Source organism: Arvicola amphibius, chromosome 4, assembly GCF_903992535.2.
Source record: "Arvicola amphibius chromosome 4, mArvAmp1.2, whole genome shotgun sequence".
Lineage (NCBI taxonomy): Eukaryota > Metazoa > Chordata > Mammalia > Rodentia > Cricetidae > Arvicola > Arvicola amphibius.
Window position 1 is genome coordinate 40,819,967 of NC_052050.1, and position 25,555 is coordinate 40,845,521.

At 43.9% G+C, this 25,555-nt stretch overlaps 1 protein-coding gene across 1 annotated transcript in view; it reads right to left on the reverse strand.

Moving 5' to 3' along the window:
- Window positions 1-6,073: 6,073 nt before the first annotated feature.
- Window positions 6,074-25,555, reverse strand: part of Psmd11 (proteasome 26S subunit, non-ATPase 11) — a 36,346-nt gene continuing 16,864 nt past the window's right edge. Inside the window, exons 4-14 of the mRNA XM_038326407.2 lie at window positions 24,901-24,972; window positions 24,167-24,224; window positions 18,041-18,235; window positions 14,178-14,322; window positions 12,344-12,404; window positions 10,271-10,333; window positions 7,783-7,908; window positions 7,309-7,344; window positions 7,036-7,087; window positions 6,447-6,589; window positions 6,074-6,331 (exon numbers count right to left, since the gene is read on the reverse strand). Of these exons, the coding sequence (XP_038182335.1) occupies window positions 6,447-6,589; window positions 7,036-7,087; window positions 7,309-7,344; window positions 7,783-7,908; window positions 10,271-10,333; window positions 12,344-12,404; window positions 14,178-14,322; window positions 18,041-18,235; window positions 24,167-24,224; window positions 24,901-24,972 (951 nt within the window). The 3' untranslated portion in view covers window positions 6,074-6,331. The remainder of the gene's footprint in view (window positions 6,332-6,446; window positions 6,590-7,035; window positions 7,088-7,308; window positions 7,345-7,782; window positions 7,909-10,270; window positions 10,334-12,343; window positions 12,405-14,177; window positions 14,323-18,040; window positions 18,236-24,166; window positions 24,225-24,900; window positions 24,973-25,555) is intronic.

Genomic DNA, 25,555 nt, shown 5'->3' on the forward strand with positions numbered 1-25,555 from the left:
AAGATGGTTCTCAGCCCCGGGCGGGGCTCCGCGCCGCGCCCCTCCGCCCGCACCTCCGAGGCCCAAATCCCCGGGCCGCGGCCCCACCGAGCCCCAGACCGCGCTTCCACTGCGGCACCGGCCGAGCGCCGCAGCGGCCACCGCCGCAGGACTCCGACCCGGCCGCGCGCACGGCCCCGGTCCGCGCAGGCTTACCCGCAGGCAGGCTCCCGCGGCAAGCGCAGTCGCTGCGTCCCAGGCCCTCCGCAATGCGCGCCGCGGCCCCGGGGCTCGGCGCGGCTCGGCGCGGCGGCTGCTCGCAGCTTCTGTCCAAGGTTCTGCAGACGCCGCGGCCCCGCCCCCGCCCGGCCCCCGCCCGCGTCTCCGCCGCGCGCTCGCCCGCCCCGCCCCGCCCTGGCGCGCGCCTCGCAGGCTGCCTCTCCGGGTCGCGCGCGCCGCCGCACTCCCGTTCGGTCTCGCCGCCGGGTCGCGGCCACTCGCGTCCTCGGCTCGAGCGGGGCACGGTGGCGCCTCTAGTGGGCGCGCTCCATGCGGGCGGCGGGAACGCGCGGCGCCGGGTCCCCGCTTCGAAGCCGCCCGCGCCGCTTAGCGCAGCCCGGCTTCGTAAGTCCAGGCGCCGCGCAGCGGAGCTCGCCGGGCGGACGGGCGGGCGGGGCGAAGGGCGGACCCCGCCCAGACACGTGCTGCCTTTGTTCCCGCCGCGGCCCCCGCAGCTGAGGCCGCGGGCCTAGTGAAGAGTGGTCCCGCGCCGGGCAAGGGAGAGCCGCAAGCATCCCCATATCGGCGTAAAAGCCCGTTGTCCCCTAAGGCTCAGAACCTCGGGCCAGCCTCTGATTTGCCCGTTTTGAAACTTGATGGCAGTAAAATTGCGGAATATTCTGGTTGTGATCATCGACGCACAGCTCCCAAACACTCCATATCCTTCACAAAGGCGACTGCCGGTTTACTAGCCATTCATTTTGGACTGATTCTGGAGACTCAAACAGCAAAGAAAGCCACAAACCGTATCTTAACTCGGACCTAGAGAATTCCTGACAACACTTGCAACAGTTGAGCCAACTACCCAAAACAGGAATCTTGTTGAGTCATTAGGCACAGTACTTCCAGGTTAGAAAGTGCCAGTTTCTTTATGTACCCAGAGATTTCTCTGCCAACAGGAACGGAAAAGTTTGGGGGCCTTGGCGACCAGAATAGAAAATGCACTGCGCTGTACCAAAAAAAAAAAAAAAAAAAAATGTTTTCCAGGACCTGTCAAACACCCAGGAAGGCTAGCTTAGCTTGTGTGCCCTTCATCACAACGTTCCTCGATGAGCAGAATCGTAGCCGGTTTTCTATTGCTAGAACACAACACCCAACACTGGATAATCTATAATGTGTTGCGAGGCGGTGGTGGCGCTCGCCTTTAATCCCAGCACACAGGAGACAGAGACAGGAGGATCTCTGTGAGTTTGAGGCCAGCCTGGTATACTGAGCGAGTTACAGGTCAGGCTCCAAAACTACAGAGAAACCCTGTCTTGAAAAACAAAAGCAAAACAAAATGATGTATTAGCTCACAATTCTGGAGTCTGGTCCAGAACCAGTGGTAGAACTTTCCCTGATGAGAGCTTTGAGGCTTCGACTCACATGGGGAAGGTGGAGAGCTAACAAGTACTTGTGGGATTGACGGCAGGTGCCAAGTTGGTTATCTAACAACTCACACTAGCAGGAGCTTACTTAACCCTTTCATGCATCGAAGCAACTCTGACTTAAAACCTTTCCTTGTAGCACAAGCCAGCCAGCCAGAGACTGGCAGTCTTCCTGCTTGTGTCAACTGCTGGAACTGAGACATGAGCCACCACACCAGCTCTGACGACCGTTCAACACTGACACCCAGATCAAGCCTCATGGCTCAGGCTGTCAACAATCCTAACTGCTCTTGAAAATCAGGAGTTGCCCTGGCCCTTCACTGGCACAGTGGGCTCCAAGTCATCTGCCCATGGTCTTTCAGCCCCCTTGACCCAAAGCCTCTTCCTGGAAAGGAAACCCTGAAAGTCAGCCTCTGTTCCTCCAGCCCCAGGGGGAAAGACCCAGCTTCTCAGCTGGCTTCAATGTTTATGTTCTTTCAAATTATAGGATTGAGCAAAAGTTAAATGTGTTCTACTTCCCTAAATAGACACACATCTCTGAAGGCTGCAATCCACTCATCAGAAAAACCTGGGCCTGCTGTTGCCTGCAACTGAATTCCAACTCTTATAATTGATCCTGGAGTTCATGGGCCTTTTCCAGCATGGCTGTACACATGTTCTCTTTTGTCTTCTGTCCAGCCAGTCCTTCAAACCCTCTGTGTGAACTACTCCAGCCTCCTCACATTGCCAGGGGCAAAGTCATGTTTGTAGCAGAACAGAATAGGACAATTCTATCAACCTCCATGCTGAGGGACAAGGTTGTTAGGCGCCCTACCACCTAGGTGATACCTGAGAAGCTCACTTCAAAGTCTATCAGTCAGGGTTCTGGAGGGTAACAGAACTCCCAGCAATGGCCAGCTATTGGACAGAAAAATCCAAGAATCCAGAAGCTGCTTAGTTCAAGAGGCTGGATGTCTCAGCTGGTCTTCAGCAGAGGCAGGAATCCTGAAGTAGGCCCTAATGCCAGTGAAGGAATGGCCTTGCTAGCAAGGACAGAGCAAGCAGGCAAAAAGCAAAAGCTTCCTTCTTCCACTCCAGCAGTAGGTGTGGCCCAGATAGGCGTGTCCCTCCTCCTGAGACCCAGATTAAAGGCGTGTATCTTCTCACCTGAAGATCCAGATAAAAAGTGGATCTTCCAACATCAAATTAAGCAAAATCCCTCACTGGTGTGCACTCCAGATTTGGATTTTCGTTAAATCCAGATGCAGTCAACCTTGAAAAGCACCAATCAAGCCCACCTCTGCCTTCCCCCACCCAGCTCCCTTACTGTTCCAACAGGGAAGCAAGGAAGAAAGGGCAACAATCTGCCCAACATGGTAGAATCTAGAGCCCAGCAGGCAGAGCCAGCTGAGCGCTGCAGGATGTTTTCCTCCCAGTATTCAGATAGCTCAGGGAAGATGTCTAGTTTTCACTATCAACCAGCCTACTTTCCCCAAAGCCTATCTAGCTACCTTGCAGGGTGGGATGCCCATGCAATAGCTCTGTAGAGATCTGCTGTACACTTACCACTTCCCATACTGGCCCAAGAACAGAAGGCCAAAGGAGCAACTAGCTACATGGTACAGAAAGGACTCCAACCAAGAGCTTCAGAATGCTGGTTCTTGAGGAAGTCTTCCTATGAGGGCATAGAGCAGCATCTAGTGGCTCTTCTGAGCAATACAGATTATGTAACAAGCACACAGCCGCCCTCTTGGCTGTTATAGTCAAAGCAGTCTCATTAATGCACAACAAAGTCCCAATACATCGAAGGCGAATGCCTAAAAGGAGCCCTCAGCTAGACAGCCCAGAACCAGGCCAACCAATGGCCAGACCTTGGGAGTGGGGAGGAAGCTAGACTAGCTATGTGAGACCCGGAAGGAGAAATCGTGGCACATCCCATGACGGTCTAGTGCAGCACAGTCCAACAGAGGTTACCTGAGAGCCATATTGACCAGCCACATGGGTAATGCACTATTTTCTAGGAACTACATTAATAAAGAACAGTTGGGTGGTGGTGGTGCACACCTTCAATCCCAGGAGGCAGAGGCAGATGGATCTAAGTTCGAAGTCAGCCTGGTCTACAGAGCTAGTTCCAGAATAGTTAGAGAAACCCTATCTTGAAAAACCAAAACCAAAAAAACAAAAACAAAAACAAAAAACCGGGAATTTTAATAACATATTTTATTTAACCCAATATGCCCCAAATATTCCAGTGCATACATAAAAATTAGTAAGCTACTTAACACTTCTTTCACACCAAGCCTGTAAAGGATGGTCTATGGTTAGTCTGAACTAGCCTCACATCAAGGCCTGATGTCGCCACGCGGCTAGCGGCTCTACCTGACTGTATACTTCGTGCATCATCACACTAAGGGCTGCTGCTCTGAGCTGCTTAGGGTTTACCTCCTTACCCTGCTCCAGCTCCACATCACATCCCTATGCAGAGTCTTAAAGTCCTTTATAGAAGCTAAACTTTCTAGAAGTAAAATTATACAAAGAAACACATCTATACCTGAGAACTGAGAAACTGGAAGGGGTTTGTCAGTCCCCCATGGGCCCCAGGCCCTCAGTATCCCCCAACTCTTGGGGTCTGCAGGCAGTATGAAAATAGTTGCTATTTAAGATTCCAAAGTTGGGGGCTGGAGAGATGGTTCAGAGGCTAAGAGCACACTGGCTGTTCTTCCAGAGGTCCTGAGTCCAATTCCCAGCAACCATTTGGTGGCTCATAACAATCTGTAATGAGATCTGGTGCCCTCTTCTGGTGTGCAGGCAAACATGCAGATAGAACACTGTATACATAATAAATAAATCTTAAAAAAAAAAAAAAATTCCAAAGTCACTAGAGTGAGACTGGCCATGGAGACACTGGCTTCTGCACTACTTCATTAGAACCAAGCATCCTACTGCCTCCCACAGACAAGGAGAAAAGGAGCCAGGCTTGGTGACTACTGCCCAAGCCCACATGTCCTCGCTGGCCCTCCTGCCCCAAAAATACACCTGAGCTCCACTTCTGACTTCACTCCTTACAGGTCAGCTTTCCTGCCAAGGTCTCCAAATATGGACTCACAGCATGGCTAGAAGACTCCCATTAAGCAATGAAGTGACAGAGCTCTGGCCAAGCCAGAAGGAGCTACATGGAACACTTGAACTTTCTTGGAAACCCGCCAGCACTCAAGAAAAGACACCTTTTGAAAAAAAAATTATTTTATTGGAACTCATCTGAACATCAGATATACCTGGTGTTGGTTAGCAAGAACCGTTTGTACATTTGATATTGATGGTGCCAAAACCAAAACAGTGACTGGACATGATGGGGAGAAGGTGGGTGAGAACAAAAACCTGATTTTGAGAGGAAAATGAAAGCCAGTCAGATTTAGTGGAGATGCAAAACCTGGTACAACAAAACCCTTTTACAAAATAGAAATCTATTACCAAAACCTGGAAGGACAATCTGAGAAAAGGAGGCCAGCAGGAAGGAGTCAGGGGAGGAGGGAAGAGAGAAAAGACAGAGTGGATGAGAGGACACAGCACAGTGGGGACAGCAAAGGTGCAGGCATTCACCTGCCCAAATGGCATCAAAGCCTGCTAAGGAACTGCATCGGAAACAAAGCATGCTAAAACAGCGCCACCCTGTCGGCTCACACTCTTAAGAGGCAGAGACAGTCCGGGAAGGGGGCATGAGGGTGCTTCAAACCCAAGTTTTGGCTTGGTTTTGTTTTTTTGTTTTTGTTTTTTTTATATAATTTAAATTAAAACCACCCAGCCTCATTCCCGATGTTACTGTTTTGAAAAGGGATAGATCCATCTGACAGCAGGAGAGAAGGGTAGAGAGGGAAAGCAGCAGATGGAGTTCAGACAGCCCAACTCCTCTAGAAGGGAAAGAGAAAGGATATGGTCTCCCGGCTGAAAGGAAATAGAGGAGAGGAAAGCAAAGAGGGGAGGAGGGGGTGGTTAAAACATTGCCGTCTAATCTAGTTACTGTGTTAAAGAAAGCCATGTGCACAGCAGGCACCCTGAGGGCTGAGGCCCACACTGCGCCCGCCCATGTGGCCGTAGTGGACACTAGCTCCTGGACTTGTTCCCATTCTTTCACAGGTCAGAGCAGAGCCGTACTGCAGTGGCTCCACAGCCGGCCTTTCAGGTAGTCTGCTGGAGCCAAAGTCAGAGAGGGAAGGGTGGACAGGCCAGATGGCAGGGAGAGCACACCAACGCCTCGTTTCAAATAAAAAAGAAAACAGCAGTCTATACACAGTTGTTTGTTTTGGTTCAGTACAAACAGAATAAAAAGTCGTTGCTTTTGATGGTCAGCAAACACCCAATTCTGAAGAGGAGGAGAGGTGGCGCCCAGCAGGTGGATGAGGATCCCCAGTGGTTGGCGGGGTGCCTGGCTTTGCGGCCCTCTCCCAGGAGGCAGAGAGCACAGCTTTAGGTAGTGTAAGCCTTTTTCCTTTTATTTAGAATCTTTTTTTTTCTTTTTTCTTTTTTTTTAAGCAATTTCCCCACTCCCATGTTGGCCAGTGCTGATTACATGAGAACTGGCCGCCTATCGCTGGATACAGATGCACCAATGAGGGTTAAAAACTTTCCGAGCGAAAAGTAGAACAGAAAGAAAAGAATCTCCTAGCATTTCCCCAAGGGTTCACTCTCCCGCCACACACACTCTCCAAAGAACCGCTACAGATCCAACTCTGCAAGAGAAGACAGAGCAGTGTCAATCGGGGAAGCCGTGAGGACCAGAAGGTGTTCAGTGTCGCAGGCAGAAGATAGCGCTGCCCGGCCCTGGGTCCCGGGGCAGGCACTCACCTATGTCAGCTTCTTGGCTTTGTTGTAGAGGGAGTCCACTACTTTACTCATATTTTGAATTGTTTCCAGAGCAGCTTCGTAAGTTTTATCTACTGGGGGTTCATCAAAAATGATCAGGACGCCCTCCCCCTGGTCCAAAATCCCTGCAAGAAACACAGCAATAAACCAATTAAAAGGAAATATTAGACAATAAAAAAGGACCCACTCTGTCCCATCACTTTATCCCAATTTCTCCCAGCATGTCTGCTATATACTCTCACTTCTTTTATTAAAAAACTCTGAGTGTTTTATTTATATATATGTGAGCCTGTGTGAGTGCACACAGCACATGTGCATGCAGGAGCCCTGAGGCCAGAAGAGGGCGTCAGATCCTGAAACTAGAGTTACAGGCAGTTGTGAGCCGCCATGTGGGTGTTGAGAACTGAACCCAGGTCCCTAACTATCTTAACTGCTGAATCCTCTCTCCGTCCCCTTACACATTGTTCAGAGTCAGGGCTCCAAGGAAAGTCACGAGAGAAACTCAGCCCCTATTTTAAAGATACACCCTGTAAATTCTAACCAGGCCCTGGCCTGTGTGACGCTTACTCACCATGAAACTTCTTGTCAAGAATCATCTGTGATAATTTTCTTTCCACGTCGGCCTAAAATCAAAGTACATGATTAAAGGGACCAATATCCATTAATTAGAGATCAGTCTGACATGAAAGTTTCACAAGAAAGAGTCTTACAAAAAAAAAAAAAAAGGATTGGAGCAAAATAGCAATGAAATACTCTCCAACTCTGAGCCCACATTCAGTTCCTCACAGACAACCCCTCCATATCTTTCCCCCATTCCCACCACCTAACAGGCCTGAGAACTTACCTTGGAGAGTTTGATGAGACTAGATATGTGTTCAATCTAAAAGGAAAAGCAGACAGCAACATTGAAAGTTTGAATTTATCTTCAATATAAAACAGAAGGACAAAGAACTGGTGTCTCTTGAGCTGCTGAATCTAGAGAGTGGAAATTCTCCCTGGCCACACTAGTGTCCTGCCCTTCACTATACAGAATACACTCCTGTTCCATGTACCAAATTCAGAAAACATTGACTACATGAACAATGACTACAAGAACGGGATAATCAACACAGGGAAGGGCCAGCTCATAGCTACCTACCCCACCAGCATCTTCTTTGATTCATTTCCTATCCAGACAAGTTCAAGCCCTTCGTGGCTTCTTACCAACAGACATACCCTTGAAAGTGAGTTCCTATTCTGAACAAATACGGAAAAGGAGGTGGCTACCGCTATACCATCTAACCCAAACTGTTAAGAAAGTTCCCAGGAAGATTCTTACCTGTACTCGGGAAAAAGGTTCAATGACCCGGATCAGATTCTGTTCCAGTAAGTTATCATACAACTTGGCCAAATGTGTGCTGATGATTGGGTCATCCCGGAGCTCTGCCCGGTAGTCTGTCAGGGCCTGCCAAACAAAGCTCATACCAGAGACTGGCACAACACATTAAAGTCACTACTCCTAGCCTCCTGAAGTCTTCTGGCCCTGGTGATGATACACACACACACACACACACACACACACACACACACAATCTGAAGAATATGAAGAACTAAAGCATGAAGCCACCACCTTTCCTGTCCTAAAATTTAATCCTGCAAGCCTAGACACTCTACTTAGAGGTCAAGTAAACTGTACACATATTTTTCAGTATATATTTCAAAGAACTCTGAGATTAAATAATGAAAAATTACTACACAACTAGCTCCTAGGAGCTTTGTGAGTACAATATGGATCTGCAGGCAAAGAAAGCAAAATGCTTTTCTAATTCTACTTTGCCTTAATGTTTTCTAAGTATCTGATCACAGAAGAACCATGAGTAAAAGTGTTCCATCAAATTTTATGGTAAATGTATAGGCTGTTTTACTGTAACTGATCCATTTATCTTTAGTAATGGGTTCAGTGTCCAGCCTCACATTACTCTGCTCTAAGGTACTATAAAGGAAGTAGACAATCATACTAACTAGGAATAGGTAGACAATCATACTAACTAGGGATAGGTAAACAATCATACTAACTAGGGATAGGTAGACAATCATACTAACTAGGGATAGGTAGACAATCATACTAACTAGGAATAGGTAGACAATCATACTAACTAGGGATAGGTAGACAATCATACTAACTAGGAATAGGTAGACAATCATACTAACTAGGGATAGGTAGACAATCATACTAACTAGGGATAGGTAGGCGACTACAAAGTAATGACTGACATGGAAGGTCTAAGCCATGTGGCCCTTATCTTCAAACACATTTTTAGGTTTTGTTTCCATTTGGTGGAATGATTTTTGAGACAATATGCAGTCATGGCTGGTTGGGAACTCTGTGTAAAGCAAGCTGACCTCAAACTCAAAGAGTACCACCTGCCTCTGATTACCAAGTACTGGGAATAAAGGCGTGCTCTACCACCAGCCAGCCTAGGTCTGGTTTTTAAGTTGATTACTAAACTCAGACCAAGAACACCAGTTTAGAAAATAGACAAGACTCATCCTAAAGCTAAAAATGTGTTTCTCCCATTTTTAATCTTCTCAATGAGCAAAAGAAAGCTTGTGGTATCATCACAAAGAAGGGTCTTATCTCTCTTAGAGCTAGGCAAACTAGATCACACTTGTAGTCCCACTACTTGGGACAGGAGTTCAAGGTCAGTGTGGGCTACATAGCAAGACCCTATCTCAAAAAATAAACCAAGTACAAAGCATACTGCCTTCAATCCAAGCATTCAAGAGGCAGAGGGAAGCGGATCTCTATGAGTTCAAGGCCAGCCTAATCTACAAAGTGAGTTCCGTTCCGGGACACCAGGGCTGTTACAGAGAAACTGACCCACCAACAAACAAACAAAAACCAGAAACGAATGAATGAATAGAGGGAGGGAAGGAGAAAGGGAGGGAGGAAAGGAAAGGAAAAAAATGAAAGAAAGGAAGAAAGGAAGGATAAATGAGTGAATAAGAAAATAAGTGAAATAAGCACAAATGAAAATAAGAGAAGTAAATAAACAAAATCATCTTTTTTGCTCACAGAGTACAAAGCAGGTCTGGGCTACCCACAGCTGTTCTGTGAGGAAGAATGAGACCTAGAGTTAAGCCACAAGACATGATTGTTGTGTGGTTTGGGCATCCCCCCGATTACCATGTAACTAAAGAGTAGAGGTAAAGAACTTTACTGTGCAAAATGGCAACTTTTTAAAACATGCATGCATATGTGCGTGCATGTGTGTGTGTGTATGCATGAAAGCAAGCATGCATGTACACTTGCAGGTGTGTGTACATGAGTGCAGATGCCTGTAGAATCCAAAGGGTTAGGATGTCCCTGGGGCTGGAGTGACAAGAGGCATGTGCTACCCAATGTGAGTTCTCTCTAAGAACAGGATGTGCTCTTAACTAGTGAACCATTTCTCCGGCTCCAAATGATACCTTTTGAAACTAAAAAGTACACAAATGAATTTAATATAGCTCAACACGCTACTCACTATACAAAACTATTTCCTGGTTTTGATATGATTCTGGGGAAAGAAGACATGGGATCAACATGTACTATCTTTGCAACTTAGAAACTTTTTGAAGGTTTTGTTTGTTTTTGAGTCAGGGTTTCTCTGTGTAGCCCTGGCTGTCCTGGAACTCCTTCTGCAGACCAGGATGGCCTCGAACTCACAGAAAAATCTGCTTGCTTCTGCCTCCCATGTGCTGGAGTGATACCACTGCCCAATTGAAGCTGTACTTCAATGGCCCTCATCTCCACCCATTCCCCATCAATTCAATACCACACTCACCTTTTCAAAATCTGCCAGTGATCTGTTTTTGCTAGCTTGAGCCACACATTTCAATGCTTCTGTCTGAGAATTTAAATTAAAAAAAAAAATCATGAAAGCAATCTGTCCTGAATGCTCACATATACCCAAGGTCTCATAAGTACCTGCTATAAAAACAGTAACTTATCCCCCATCACTCTTTTTTAAGAGGTCTTGGAAGAAAAGCCAGAAGTATTGAATATCATTGTATGCCAACCAGTTTCCCTTTGAAATGTGAAGTGACTTAAATAGAAGTTTCCCAAAAGGATAGATCCGGACAAGGATTCTCTAGAGAAACTAAGCTTAAAGAGAAAATAACAAGAGAATTATGATTTCTTTCTCCGTACTCCAAGATTTATCCCCACACCTACCCATTTCTTTCTGCCCTCAAACCTGATAATTCCTGGGCTTTGTCAAGGGTCACTGTGCTAGCTTTGATACAAGACATTGATTGAGTGAGGTCTGCATTGGGGTTCAGGCATTAGTAATAGTCCACATATTACAACTGAATATTAAAACCCTACATCGTGCCAAAACTGAATGTACAATGACCACAAGAAACATCTACCTTGGTTATAAAAGGGTACCTGGCAAACTCTCACGTCTCCACTCAGTGCCTATCTTTCTAGATCAGCCTGACTTCTTGTGAGAGCTGTCACGGAGGAACAAAGGAACAGAGGAAGCTACTATGTGTCAGTCTACACGCTTAAAAACACTAAGTCTATATTGCAGACTAAATGGCACAAGACTGTGAGGAGCATAGTTTGTCTCTAGCATCTGCCCTACAGCCAGAAAAAAATGTCATAATGAGGACACTCTGGAGCTCAGAGTCAGATAACCAAAGTTCAAATCTATGCCCACCACTCTCAGCTACCTGTCCTTGTTCTGGACATTTGCAGGTCCTGTCTTGACTCTACAATTCCAGGCTTGGTTTTCGTTTCTGTTTCTTGGTTTTTTTGGTTTTGTTTTGAGGCAGGGTCTTCTCTGTAGCCCTGGCTGGCCTGGAACTAACTCTGCCTCCCTAATGCTGGGATTAAAGGTGTGTGCCACCACATCTGGCTTCAGGCTTCACCTCCAGTTTTTTCTTTTGTTTTGTTCGCATTTTTTTTTGTTTGTTTGTTTGTTTGTTTTTCGAGACAAGGTTTCCCTGTGTAGTCCTGGCTGTCTTGGAGCTCGCTTTGTAGACCAGGCTGGCCTCGAACTCACTGAGATCTACCTGTCTCTGCCTCCCAAGTGCTATACCACCACCCAGCTCAACTCCAGTTCTCATGAGAAAAGGCTTTACAATAAAAGCCAGTGTTCCTGAAGTCAAAACTACAACTGACTTGAACCTTTTACTGAAGAAAAAACCAATTAGGACCACTTACAGAGAAAAAGGAAATCAGTTTTTGTACGCCACAAATTTAGGGAGATAGCTAATCTGTTCATTGTTTAGAGACAACTCTACCTGAAATTCAGAATGACTGCTTTTATTTAACTACAACAAACTGCAGATAGGACAAATACCTAATATCTCAGACATCATCCTGACAACTGTGTGCTCTAAAAAGCCATTCACATCTACTCAATATAAAAGGATGATCAACCATCAATGGCCTCTTTTTAAACTATACTCAGACTCACAGTATGAACGGAAAGATGAGCTAAGAAACATTCAAACTCTAGTTCTTACACAAGTAATCTGGCCTCCCTGCAAACATGCATGAACCAGATCTCACCAGGTTCCTGACTCAGAGAATCAAGATGTGAGATTCACTGGTTCTACTTGCAAGCGAGATTCACAACAGAAAGATATGACCAAAGATAAATTGTAACCTATCAGCAAATGCTACAATATACTTCTATAAGCCCCTCAAATTACCTGTAGCAGAGTCCAACACTTACTTTCTAGGCCAAAAATTTAACAGTAAAGAAAGCCTAAAGACTGAGCTTAAGGGAAGAAAACAATGGGTGAGGAAGGTAAGATGGAGACCTGAGGAACACTGGTCCCATCACACATTATGAATCTGACAATCAGCTGGTTTCAGAGCAGACTGCAGTCACGGTATTCCCTACCTGCCTCCCTGCATACCGAAGTGCAAGCTTTCCGCTCACCAAAGCCTGGACATCTTCAGGGCTACAAAAAAAAAAAAAAAAAAAAAAAAAAAAAAAAAAAAAAAAAGACATACTTGGTCAACTGCTCCAGGACATTGCAATTCTAATCATAGATAGGTGAATTATTTACCAGAATTCCATTGTGAAGATTCATCCACACTGAAAAATCAACTAAACTCATATGTCCCAACACTGCAGCAGTCAGGTTTTCTTCACTCTTGGCCAAAGCTAGCAGTGAAAAGTAAAAACCTCCCAACATTAAAGAGAGGGACAGCTGAGTGTGGTAGCACATACCTTATGGAGGCACAGGCAGACAGATCTCTATGAGTTCAAAGTCAGCCTGGTCAACGTAGTAAGATCTTGGAAGGGCGGGAAAGAGGAAGAAAGGGAGAGAGGGAGAAAGGGAGGGAGAAAGGGAGGGAGAGAGGGAGGGAGGAAGGAAGAGAGAAAGAGAAAGACAGAGCAAGAGAGAGAAAGAAAAAGAAAGATAGACAGACAGCCCGCCCACCCAACTGAACCCCACCCCTAAATCAACAGGCAGAATAATAAGTTTGAGTCAAATCTCAGCATAGTGAGTCTTGCTAAAATATGGCCCTGGGGCGGGGGATGCAGCTCAGTTGGTAGAATGTTTCCTGGCGTACATTAAGCCCTGGATTTATTTCCCAGTACTGGTAGCTCATGTCTGCAATTCCAACATTCAGGACAGCAGAAGTGTGCCGCCAACATCATTCTTATCTACATAAAAAGTTGAGATCAGGGCTAGAGAAATGGTTTTGGTTGTTAAGAGTACTTGTTACTCTTGTAAGGACCTGGGTTCAATTCCCAGCACCTACATGGATGCTCACAGATGTCTGTAACTCCAATTCCAGGAGTTCTGATGCCTTCTTCTGGCCTTCTGGACACCAGACATGCAAGTGGTGCACACACATATAATCAGGAGAAACACATGTACATATACAATAAAAACAAATTTCAAAAATATATTTTCAAAAGGTTAGGGCCAGTGGGAGGTGATAGCATAAGCCTTTAATCCCTGCACTTGGGAGGCAGAGGCAGGCAGATTTCTCTGAGTTCCAGGCCAATGGAAGGAAAGAAAAAAAAAAGAGATAATGCCAGCCTGGACAACATGAGATCCTACGTCCCCTGGTGTATCCCCTCAAATAATAATAATAATAATAATAATAATAATAATAATAATAATAATAATAATAATAATAATAATAATAAATCCTGCGTCCCCTGGTGTATCCTCTCAAATAATAATAATAATAATAACACCAACAGCAATCATAAAAAATATACAATTACATGATTTTTAAAATCACGACCCTAGGTTAGGGACAGTATTTATCTAGCATGCATGAGGCACTGGGTTCAGTTCCTACCACCACTTAATTATCATGCCTTTTATAGTTCAGTTTTTCAAATATTTCCTGGGCTCCATGCTCCCCATTCAGGTTGGCCTGTTGACTAACACTGGCCTATCAGTTATTTCCTGAGCTCTGTCCTGTGCTCAATACCTATGAGGACAAAATATTTGAAAAATGAGAAATTCTCCAAGAAAATTTTTCACTTAAGTAATTTCTAAAATTTTGTCTCCCCAAATCTGAAAGACTGGGCAAGCAAAAGAGATGTGGTGCACCTCTGACCAGTCACTCTACGTCAACCAGCCCCACAGCTTGCAGCTAACTTTGCAATTATGAGTGGCCAAACTCCCTCCCAAGCCACCTTTGCTATAGCACAAACTTGGTTGAAAGACTGGAGTTCTTATATCCTACAGTTAATGTACACTTACGTGTTGAGCATGATTTTGCACAATAACATGTACTTCAGAGATGTGATGGCCTTCGGGCTATCAATGGAGTCATAGCCTTCAAATGCCTCATAGAAGTATGAGTAAGCAGTTTTCCAGTCCTTCTCCTCTGCTGCATGAATAATACCTGGAGAGTGAAAAGAAAGAAGAAAAAAACAAAACAGTAGAACTAGAAGAGACCTGTAAATTCCTTAGAAACTGACTCCAACAGGATCAAGTTACTAATGACCTCAAGTGAAGACAAAGGAACTGCCCCAGGTCATAGCCAACAGAGCTGACATTAGAGCCCCAGATCTCTGGCCTCTGATCAGCACCCACCTTTTTAAATTACCAAAGGAGTAAGAGACCCAATTAAAAAGGAACCCTAAAGCCCTCACACTGTATCATTATCTTTCCCATGCTACTTCCCACCTATTCCTACCAGCACTGGAGCAAACGTTAAGTCTCCGTCGTATCACCTGTACAGGCCAGTGCACACACATGCCCAGACCACATGAACGACCTCAATAGCACCAACTCTGGGCTGGGATGTAAAATGCTTGACTAGTACATGCAAAGTCCTGCATTCAAGCCCAGCACTGAATAAACTGGACATGATGTCAAACATCTGTAATCTTAGCACTTGGAGATAGAAACAGGAAGACCACAGTTCAAGATCATCCTCAGCTACACACCAATTTTAAGGTCATCCTGGGATTTATGAGATTGTATCTCAAAAGCAAAGCAACAAAATTAAAATTAAAAAAGATCATGCCCGGCGGTGGTGACACAAGCCTTTACTCCCAGCAATCAAGAGGCAGAGGCAGGTGGATTTCAGAGTCCAAAAGTGAGCCTGGTCTACTACTGAGTAAGTTCCAGGACAGCCAGGGCTACATAGAGCTCAAAAATACAAAACAAAACAAAAAGAACTACTAGCTCTTTCTATGCTGAGTTTGTTGTGGTTGTTGTTAGATTTTTGATTTGAGACATTGTCTTACTATGTAGCTCTGGCAGTCCTGGATCACCATGTAGATCAGGTTGGCTTCCTCTACCTCCAAATGCTGGGACTAAAGGTAAGTCCTACGCCTAGCTAAATTTAGAATTTTCATACTGAAACAGTTTTCCTGATTGGTAGGTAATATCCCCCAATATATTATTACTTTCATTTCAAATATACCTCATTTTGGATGTGATTTTGCCCATAGGAAAATATACATCTCTCTACAGCCAAGGAAAACTCCCTCAAGACTGGAGACAGCTCAGAAGTTAAAAGCGCTGACTGCTCTTCCAGAGGACAAGTCCAATTCCCTGAATCCATATGGTAGCTCACAACCATCTGTAACTCCAGTTCCAGAGGATTCAACACCCTCTTCTGGCCTCAGTGGCCACCAGACATGCATGTGGTGCATAGACTATACATGAAGGCAAAAGACTCCCACACACAAAATAGAATTAAATAAATCATTTGTTTGTTTTTGTTTTTTGAGACAGGGCTTCTCTCTCTTTTTTTTTTTTTGGTTTTTTTTTCGAGACAGGATTTCCCTGTAGTTTCTAGAGCCTATCCTGAAACTAGCTCTTGTAGACCAGGTTGGCCTCGAACTCAGAGATCCGCCTGCCTCTGCCTCCCGAGTGCTGGAATTAAAGGTATGTGTCACCACTGCCCGGCAGGGCTTCTCTTTTTAATAGCCCTACCTGTCCAGAAACTCACTTTGTAGACTACGCTAGCCTTGAACACACAGAAAATTGCCTACCTCTGCCTCTCCGATGCTATTATTAAAGGCATGTGCCACCACTGCCCAGCTCTAAATAATCTTGGAAGACATAACAAACTGCTAAAGTTGCCAAGCTTAATGAATATCAAAATTTCCCCCATATCCTCCCAGGATATCAATAGAGCAGAACAAGTCAGTCCAATAAGTCTGGCTGGAGGAAAAAAGTGAGCCAAGCACTATAGGGTTATATGCTCATAACCACAGCACTCATCAACACTCAGGAGGCTGAGGAAGGAGAATTCTAAGTTCAAAGCCAGCAGAGACTATAATGTAGGACATTATCTTTAAAAAGAAAAGAAAGAAGAAAGGGTTGGAGGAGGGAGAGAGGGAGGGAGGGAAAGGGAGAGAAGGGAGAGAGGAGGGGGAAGAGAAGGGGAGAGAGAGAACGAACAAGGCCTCAAAGACAAATACGCTGTTTTCTTGAAAACATTAACAAGAAAAGTCACATCAGCAGTATTACAATTTGCTTATGTTTACTTTTTAAAGACTTTTTTTCATTTTTTATTGTTTTTATTAAGCTATACATTTTCTCCTCTCTTCCTCCCCTCTCCCCTCCTCCATGACCCCCATGCTTCCAATTTACTCAGGAGACCTTGCCTTTTTCTCCTTCTTACATAGAACCAACAATGTATGTCTCTCTTAAATTAGGATCCTCTTTGTTTTTCATTTATTTTTGTATCTGAGTGTTTGTACAGATGCCCAGAAAGGCCAAAAGATGGCACCAAATTCCCTAGAGCTAGAATTACGGGCTGCCCAATACATTTATAACTGCTTAGCCATCTCTCCAGCCTGAATATGTTTACTTTTAAAAGCAAAATCCCACAGTCATTCAACACAAACATTAAAGGGAGTCTTCCACGTGCCAAGCAGAAAATACAGAAACAAGGCTTCTAACAAACTTAGTACGATAGTGTGTACAAAAGAATAAATTTTGGGGAACTGTAAAGAACACCTGTTCTGGCAGAAAACTTGGATTCAGCGCCCAACACCCAAATGGTAGCTCACAACCATCTGTAACTCCAGTTCCAGGAAAGCCAATGCCCTCTTCTGGCCTCTTTGGGCACCAGGCAGACATAAAGTACACATACATGCAGGTAAAACACCATTCATATGAAATAAAAATCAATCTTAAATTTTTTTTTAAAAATATATTTTAGTAAGTTAGCTCAAAAGCAAAAAAAGGAAGCCAACAAAGGCGAATCTGTGAGTTGAGGGCCACCCTTGTTCTAGAGCTACATAATGAGATTCTGTGTAAAAACCAAGAAAGAATGAACAAAGGAAGTTTGCAAAGAGACATACATAGGCATTTGCACATAGGGTTCAAGTGTAAAGGCAGGACATCTGAAATCAGGATTATCTTCCAACAGTCCTGACATGAAGTCCGTTCAAAAAAAAAAATCCTACAAGTTTCCAAAAGTCTCTAAGAGACTAATAAATTTGGTTAACACACATAAGGTAGGCCAGTCTGGAAAAGAAATGCTACCATTCTTCGTAAGTGACTAACAGATAAATTAAGTGAGAACCCTAACGTATGGCTGACAGTCAGGTTGCCTAGACAAGCACTGATAACTATGGTTTTTTTTTTTTTTTTTTTGGTTGGTTTTTCGAGACAGGGTTTCTCTGTAGCTTTGGAGCCTGTCCTGGAATTCACTCTGTAGACCAGGTTGGCTTCGAACTTAGATTCACCTGTCTCTGGGATTAAAGGTGTGTGCCACCACTGCCCAACTGATAAGTATGTTCTTAATTATTTTAGGCAGCTAATAGGAAGAAGCTGGCTTGAAAGGCAGCCTTCTCATTTGTTTCTTTTTTTTTTTTAAATGATTTATTTAACTTTTATTTTTATGTGCATTGGTGTGAAGGTATCAGATCTCGTGGAACTGCATTTTCAGACAGTTGTGAGCTGCCATGTGGGTACTGGGAATTGAACCCAGGTCCTCTGGAAGAGCAATCAGTGCTCTTAACCGCTGAGCCATCTCTCCAGCCCCCCTCATTTGTTTCTTAAATCAGTCAATTATTTTCCAGCTTCAGCCCCATCCCCATTCCTTTCACCCATAAGATAAGGACGTGCATCTTATGCACTGCTGGGCCACTTACCTGATTGCATATCCAAAGTGGCCTGCAATTTAGGGGGGCAGTAGATGGCATTGGCTGTGGTTCGAGCGGAGGTTAAGGCAGCTCGGGCTTTCGGCAGATTACTCAAAGCATGGTATGTTTTACTTTCTAAAAGCTGTACTTCCACCAAAAGGGCTTTATCATCCATCTTTTTCAATTCCCGCAGCAGCTGAGAACCTAGAAGAGGAGAAAATATGCATGTATCTGTTAGTCTCATTACCACCATCATCCTTTTTTCCTAGCACTCGGGAGGCAGAGGAAGGTGGATCTGTGAGTTTGAGGCCAGCCTGGTCTATAAAGTGAGTTCCAGGACAGCCAGGACACAGAAAAACCCTGTCTTGAAAAACAAAAATAAACAAGCAAATATAGAGACTTACAATACAGCTCTGGATGGCCTGGAATTCACCATGAAAACCAAGCTGGTAGCCAGGCGGTGGTGGCGCACGCCTTTAATCCCAGCACTCGGGAGGCAGAGGCAGGCGAATCTCTGTGAGTTCGAGGCCAGCCTGGTCTACAAGAGCTAGTTCCAGGACAGGCTCTAAAAAAGCTGCAGAGAAACCCTGTCTCGAAAAACCAAAAAAAAAAAAAAAAAGAAAGAAAAAAGAAAACCAAGCTGGTCTAAAGTAGTCTAAACTGCCACACCAGCCTCTTTTTCCCTTAAACAAAGATTTGTTTAGGGCTGGAGAGATGGTTCAGGTTAAGACCAGGACCCCTTGGTGGTTCACAACCATCTATTGCTCCAGTTACAGGGGATCCAATGTCTCCCTTTGGACTCTTTGGGCACCTGGCACACACACGGTACATAAACACACACACGCACGCGCGCAGAAAAATACTCATACATATAATCTTATAAAAAAAAGAACGGTTTGTTTTAAATTTGTGATTATTGCCTTTGTAAATATATATGCACATGTATGTACAGGTAGATCTCTGTGCAGAGACCAAAAGAGGACATCGACTATCCTCCATCACTTTCTGTATATTTCTTTGAGGCAAGGTCTCTTCCTGAACCTAAAGCTCCCCTTTTCTCACCTAAGCTAGAAGTTAACAAGCCCCAGGGTCCTTCTGTAACCACATGCCTTGGAGCTGGCATTTTGTCTAGATTCCCTTGTTAGTCTTAATCTTAACATTGTAATACCATAAAATCTTACTCTCTACTCATAATGGCAATAATAAAGAAAACCTCCAAAACTCATACAAGTTACCTTCACAGCCCATGAAATAATTAAATTTTCCTCTAATGTGCTTTCAAAAGAAAACTACATTATCTCTGAAGTTTTTATTCTAAACACAACACTGGAGCTAAGAGTTCTATACACTCACACCTAAGATTTACAGTGACAGTCTTCCCCATGCAGCAATCAAAGGGCTGTAACTTTTTGAAAAACATGAGAAGCAGGCATGGTAAAGGCATGGCTGCAATCTCAGAACTTGGAGAGTTGTGACAGAATGATAACAAGTGATTGGGCTACACGGTGAGAAACTGCCTTAACCAGCTAAAAAAAAAGAAATCTGGGTACAAGACCTCATGGGGAACTAATATGTCAATATTCTTCAATTACACCTTATTTCTCCATCTCAGAAGAGAATAACAGATCATTTATACCATGTCAAAAATTAACTTCAGATGGATAAAAGGCATAAATAGAAGAACTAAAACTTTGGTGCACGCCTGTCACTGTTAACACTTAGGAGGCTAAATCAGGAGTATGATCATGAAGCCAGACTAGGCTATATAATTAATTCCAGACCAACATGGGCTACAGAGATAGACAGAGACAGACAGACAGAAAGAGAGACAAGAGAAAGAGAGAGATAAAAGAGAAGGAAGATAGACAGGAAGGAAGGAAGGAAGGAAGGAAGGAAGGAAGGAAGGAAGGAAGGAAGGAAGGAAGGAAGGAAGAAAGGAAGATCAACTATAAATCATCTAAAACAGAGCCAGGTGTGGTGGTGCACAACTTTAATCCCAGCACTTGGAAAGCAGAAACAAAAGAAAATGAAATAGATCAATAGGATGTTATTATAATTTAAGGACACTTTATTTGCTGTGCACACATGCACAGGCCTAAGCCCAGAAGTGGCACAGCAAGCATGTGGAAGTCAGAAGACAACTCCTGGGAGTCAGTTCTCACCTGCCACCGCATGGTCCTCAGGCCTGCATGCAAGCACCTCTACCTGCTGAGCCATTTGCTGGCACAGAACTTACTTTTAAAAAAATACCATCAATAGCCGGGCAGTGGTGGCGCACACCTTTAATCCCAGCACTCGGGAGGCAGAGGCAGGCGGATCTCTTTGAGTTCGAGACCAGCCTGGTCTACAAGAGCTAGTTCCAGGACAGGCTCCAAAGCTACAGAAAAACCCTGTCTCGAACCCCCTCCCCCCCCCAAAAAAAATACCATCAATAAAATGAAAAAACTCATCAGGCATGTCAGCTCACATCTATAATCACGGGACTCAGTGGGCAGAGACAGGGAGTTCCCAAAGCAATGCGTCCCCTCATTGTTTACTCGTAAGTTTTCACATTTACTTAATGGTTTATCTATGTGAGTGAGTGAGTGAGTGAGTGAGTGTACGGCATCTGTGTGAGCTACAGAGAAACCCTGTCTCGAGAAACCAAAACAAAAAACAGACAAACAAACAAACAAAAACACACATAAGGAAATCCTACTTTATATATATTAAGAAAACTATAAGGGCTGGAGAGATGGCCTCAAAGCCATCTTATAAGGCTGTTTTTCCAGAGGACCCAGATTCCATTCCCAGTACCCACATGGTGGCTCACAATATCTGTGTAACTTCAACTCCAGGAGATCCAATACCCTTACACAGACATACATGCAGGCAAATTACTAATACTCATAAAATAAAAGTAAATTATTTAAAAACAGAAAACTATAGTAAAAGACAGTATTGATGAGGATGTTTCTGCCACATGGGAAACAGTTTGGTTGCTCTTCAAAAAACTATTGCTAGCCGGGCGATGGTGGCGCACGCCTTTAATCCCAGCACTCGGGAGGCAGAGGCAGGCGGATCTCTGTGAGTTCGAGACCAGCCTGGTCTACAAGAGCTAGTTCCAGGACAGGCTCTAAAGCCACAGAGAAACCCTATCTCGAAAAACCAAAAAAAAAAAAAAAAAAAAAAAAAAAACTATTGCTATCACTTGACGCAGTAACCCCACTTGTAGGCCAGAATTCGAAATAAAAACAGATTCTAGTAACAAAACAGTATTCTAGAAACAAAAAGGGAAAGAATACAAGTCTGTCAAGCAATGAATAAGCTACAGCCATGGGCTGGGGAGACTGCTCAGTTGGTGAAGTGCTTCTACACAAACATGAGTTTGGAGCTCCAGCACCCAAGTACACAGGAAAGAGGTAAAAGGACCCCTGTAAATCAGTGGCCCTCAAGTCTAGCTACTCCACCCAATACCATATTCAGTGAAAGACCCTTAGTCTCAAAACTAAGACAGACAATGAATGATTGAGGAAGACACCCAGCATCAATCACTGGCCTCCACACATATGCATATACACTCATGTGAACACGTGCGTGCGCACACACACTACATCCAAAGGACAACTTATTACTTAGCAACTTGATGGAGGAGAGTTATCTGTCTATGTTTTTTTTATTGGTTAATTAATAAAGAAAACTGCCTTGGCCCTTTAAGAGACAGAAAATTAGGTAGGTGGAGTAGACAGAACAGAATTGTGGGAACAAGGAAGTAGAGTTGGGGAGACGCTTCAGGCAGTCTCCATAGGGAGTCTCCATGTTGCTCCTCTCCGAGATAGACGCAGGTTAAGATCTCTCCTGGTAAGCCACACCTCGTGGTGCTACCCAGATTACTAAATATGGGTTAAAGGAAGATGTGAGAATTAACCAATAAGAGGCTGAAACTATGGGCCAGGCAGTGTTTTAAAAGAATACAGTTTCCGTGTAATTATTTCGGGTGTAAAGCTAGCCGGCGGCTGGGCGGCGGGACACAGCCCGCCGCTTCACACTACAGCAACTGACACATGTGACAACATGGGTGAATACTTTTGCTAAGCAAAAGATGACCACATATTATATGACTCCATTCATATGAACTGCCCTAAACAGGAAGATATGTACAGAAAGCAAACAGTAGTGTCTATGGCTTGGGAAATGGGGTGAGGAATGAAGAATTCATGAATAGTGACAGCTGATGGCTTCTTTCTAAGTGATGGAAATGTTCTGAAATTAGAGGTGGTCACTGTACAACTTAATGAAAACATTTCTAGGAAAAAAATTACTAAAGTATACATATAATTTGGAAGGTGAATTTGGGGGGTTGGAGAGCTAACTCAGTCCATAAATTGTTTGCCACACAAACTTGAGAGCCTGAGTTCAACCCGTAGAGTCCAGAACAATGTAAAATTCGAGACATGGTGACCCACACTTCTAATCCCAGTGCTGGGGAGGCAGAGAAAGAAGCACCCCAGGGGCTCGCCTACCAGCCAGTCTATCATAATCAAGGAGACACAAGTCCTTTCTCAAGCCAGGTATGGCACCACACATTTTTAGTTCTAGCACTCAGGAGGCAGAGACAGAGACACGGGTGGATCTTCTGAGTTGAGGCCAACAAATCTGTTCCACATAGGAAGTTTTTAGGCCAGCTAGAACTCCATAAGACCTTGATGGTGAGGATGGGGCAGTGAACACTCCTAAAGAACACCACCCAAGATTGACTTTTGACTTATGCTTTCTTACACATGCTTACACAAACACAAAAATGATTATGAATCTGAATTATGTCTCAATAAAGCTAGCTTTTTTTAAAAAAAAAAAAAAACTACTATCTCCTTAAACCTATGAAACTGTTTGCCAGACATGGTGGCACACACCTTTAATCCCAGTGCTTGAGAGGCAGAGGCAGGTGGAGTTCAAAGCCAGCCTACTGCAGGATATTTGATCGTACTGTTAACCCCAAGATTGCATTATTTACTGGAAAAACCTGTTTCTAGTTGTAGTGTAGCTCAGCCCTAGCACAACTTTAATCCTTTAATCTAAGAGCTTTCTGCTTATTGTAAACAGGATTAAATAAAGTCAGCCATAGCTCAAGAAAGGGAGTAAGCAATCATTTGACAGGAAGTGAACATAGGATTATTAAGAAAAAAAAACATAGAGAGTAAGAGGGAGTCAGGACAAAAGGAGAAAGAGATACAGGAAGAAGAGAGGGACATTCTTGTGGTCTCTTTCTGGGAGAACAGCAGAAGAGGAAGGTGAGCTGGGTGCTTTCCTGCTGCACTGAACTAACAGGCTTTCACCCCAAGATCTGACTCCCGAGTCTTTACTGGGAAAAATCAAACAATTGAGATTTTGTTAAAAAATAACACCAGCTTGGTCTACAGAGCAAGTTCCAAGATACTGAGGACACACAGAGAAACTCTGCCTCAAAAGCTACAGAGAAACCCTGTCTCGAACCCCCCCCCGCCAAAAAATTAATTAATTAATTTAAAAAAGAAAAACCAAATAAATTAAAATGTAGTAATCACAAAAAATTAAATCTGAAATTTAGTAAGGTATTTTATATAAAATAAAGAGACAAAAAAGAAATCTCAGCTACTATTTCAGTGATAAGGCTCTTACTGCTCTAAATTTAAAGCTTAAAACTGATGTCTGTTCTGTAAAATCAAGATTAACCCCAGCTGGCTTCCCAGAACTTTATGCCCAGAGCTGCTCTAGCACCGAGCTAACTTCCACCCCAGTTTTTCTGATTTTTTTTTTTTGCGGGGGGGGGGGGGGAGGTGAGGGGGGAGTTGGCTGGTTGGGTTTTTTGTTTGTTTGTTTTCAAGACTAGGTGTCTCTGTGTAACAGTTCTGGCTTCCTAGAACTTTCTTTGTAGACCAGGCTGGCCTCGAACTCACAGAGATCCACCTGCCTTTGCCTCCTGAGTGCTGGAATTAAAAGCATGGCTAGTTTTTCAGAACTTTGAAACAGAACTTTACTGTGACAGATTTTATGAATGTTAACTACTTGAAATGCTTCTTAGACACAAGTAAAATATGATTATTAACAATAATAACCGAGTTTGGAATAGACTTATCTTAAATTAGATGTCTTATTAATTTCTACCAATTTACTTACCCAAATGCAATGCTTCCTGGTACCTCTTAGTATCAAAATACAAAGACACCAACCTTGCCTAGGAAAGAGAAAAGGCACTGACTGAAGAAATAAGGGGGGAACTCCACAGAAAGGTCACTGTTGAATATACATGTTCTGATAACAAGGTTAGACATAACAAGCAGATTACATCCCAGACCTATTTCTTACTGTGGCCAAATGACCATTAACTATACTATACCATACTGCGGCTTATTTTCTACACTCAAATAGCCAAAGTGCCTCAAAAGTTCAAGAAGAAATAAAAATAGTTTAAAAGAAAAATTTAGCCAGGTGTGTTGGTACAAAGACAGACAGATCTCTGAGTTCTTGGCCAGACAGGTCTACAGAGCAAATTCCAGGACAGACAGGGCTACACAGAGAAACCCTGTCTCAAAGGGGGAAAAAAGAAAAATTTAGATTCAGGCACAGTGGCTAACACCTATAATCCCAGAATTTAGGAAACTGAGACAAGAAGTTTGCCAAAAGTCTGAAGCCATGCTGAGCTCTAGAATAAGATGATGTCATGTTTTAATAGTACATGTTTTAATAAATACTTCTACCAGGGACATTTCCGTAACTAGAAGCACTATCAACAATATTCAGGTGACAGGGTGATAAAGAGCTACTCAAGATGCTGTCAGGGTGGTACTTATACTCACAGCCTAGCTATCTAAAGCTGCATATCTGAAGTCAATGCTAAGGTAGGCACCTACCTCCAATGCTTGGCGTAAGAAAGTTCTTTTCTCTGATTTGGCCCATTCGATGCACTCTAAACATAGCTCGACCTGGAAGAAAGACAATACATGTAACATGATGTCCTCGCCTTCTTCCAAATACATGTAACATGATATCCTTACCTCCTTCCAACTAACTACATTGGAAGTACCAAGCCTTTAGCTCCCTCCTTTCTTATTCCACATTTTGCTCTATTTAGCATGTATAGTATGCTGGCCTACCATACTTCAACATGGTTTTTACAACAATTATTTGTTTGTTTTTGTGTGCTCTATCTGTATGAATGCCTTTATGCGAGGAGAGGGTATCAGACCCCCACTAAAGACGGTTGTGAAAACTGAACTCAGGACCTCTGGAAGAGCAGCCAGTGAGCCATCTCTATAGCCACGTATTTTTTTTAAGAGCTGGTCTGTAGTATACTTGCTCACCACATCTCAACATTTAATGGTTATACTATGATGAAGAATCAACTTGGCTCTTAAAAATTATATCCTTTGGCCCAGCATGGTGGTGCATGCACACCTTTAGTCCCAACACTTGGGAGGAAGAGGCAGGCAGATCCCCTATGAGTTCCAGGCCAGCCAGCTTAGTGAGTTCCATGACAGCCAGGGATATGTAGAGAGACCCTGCCTT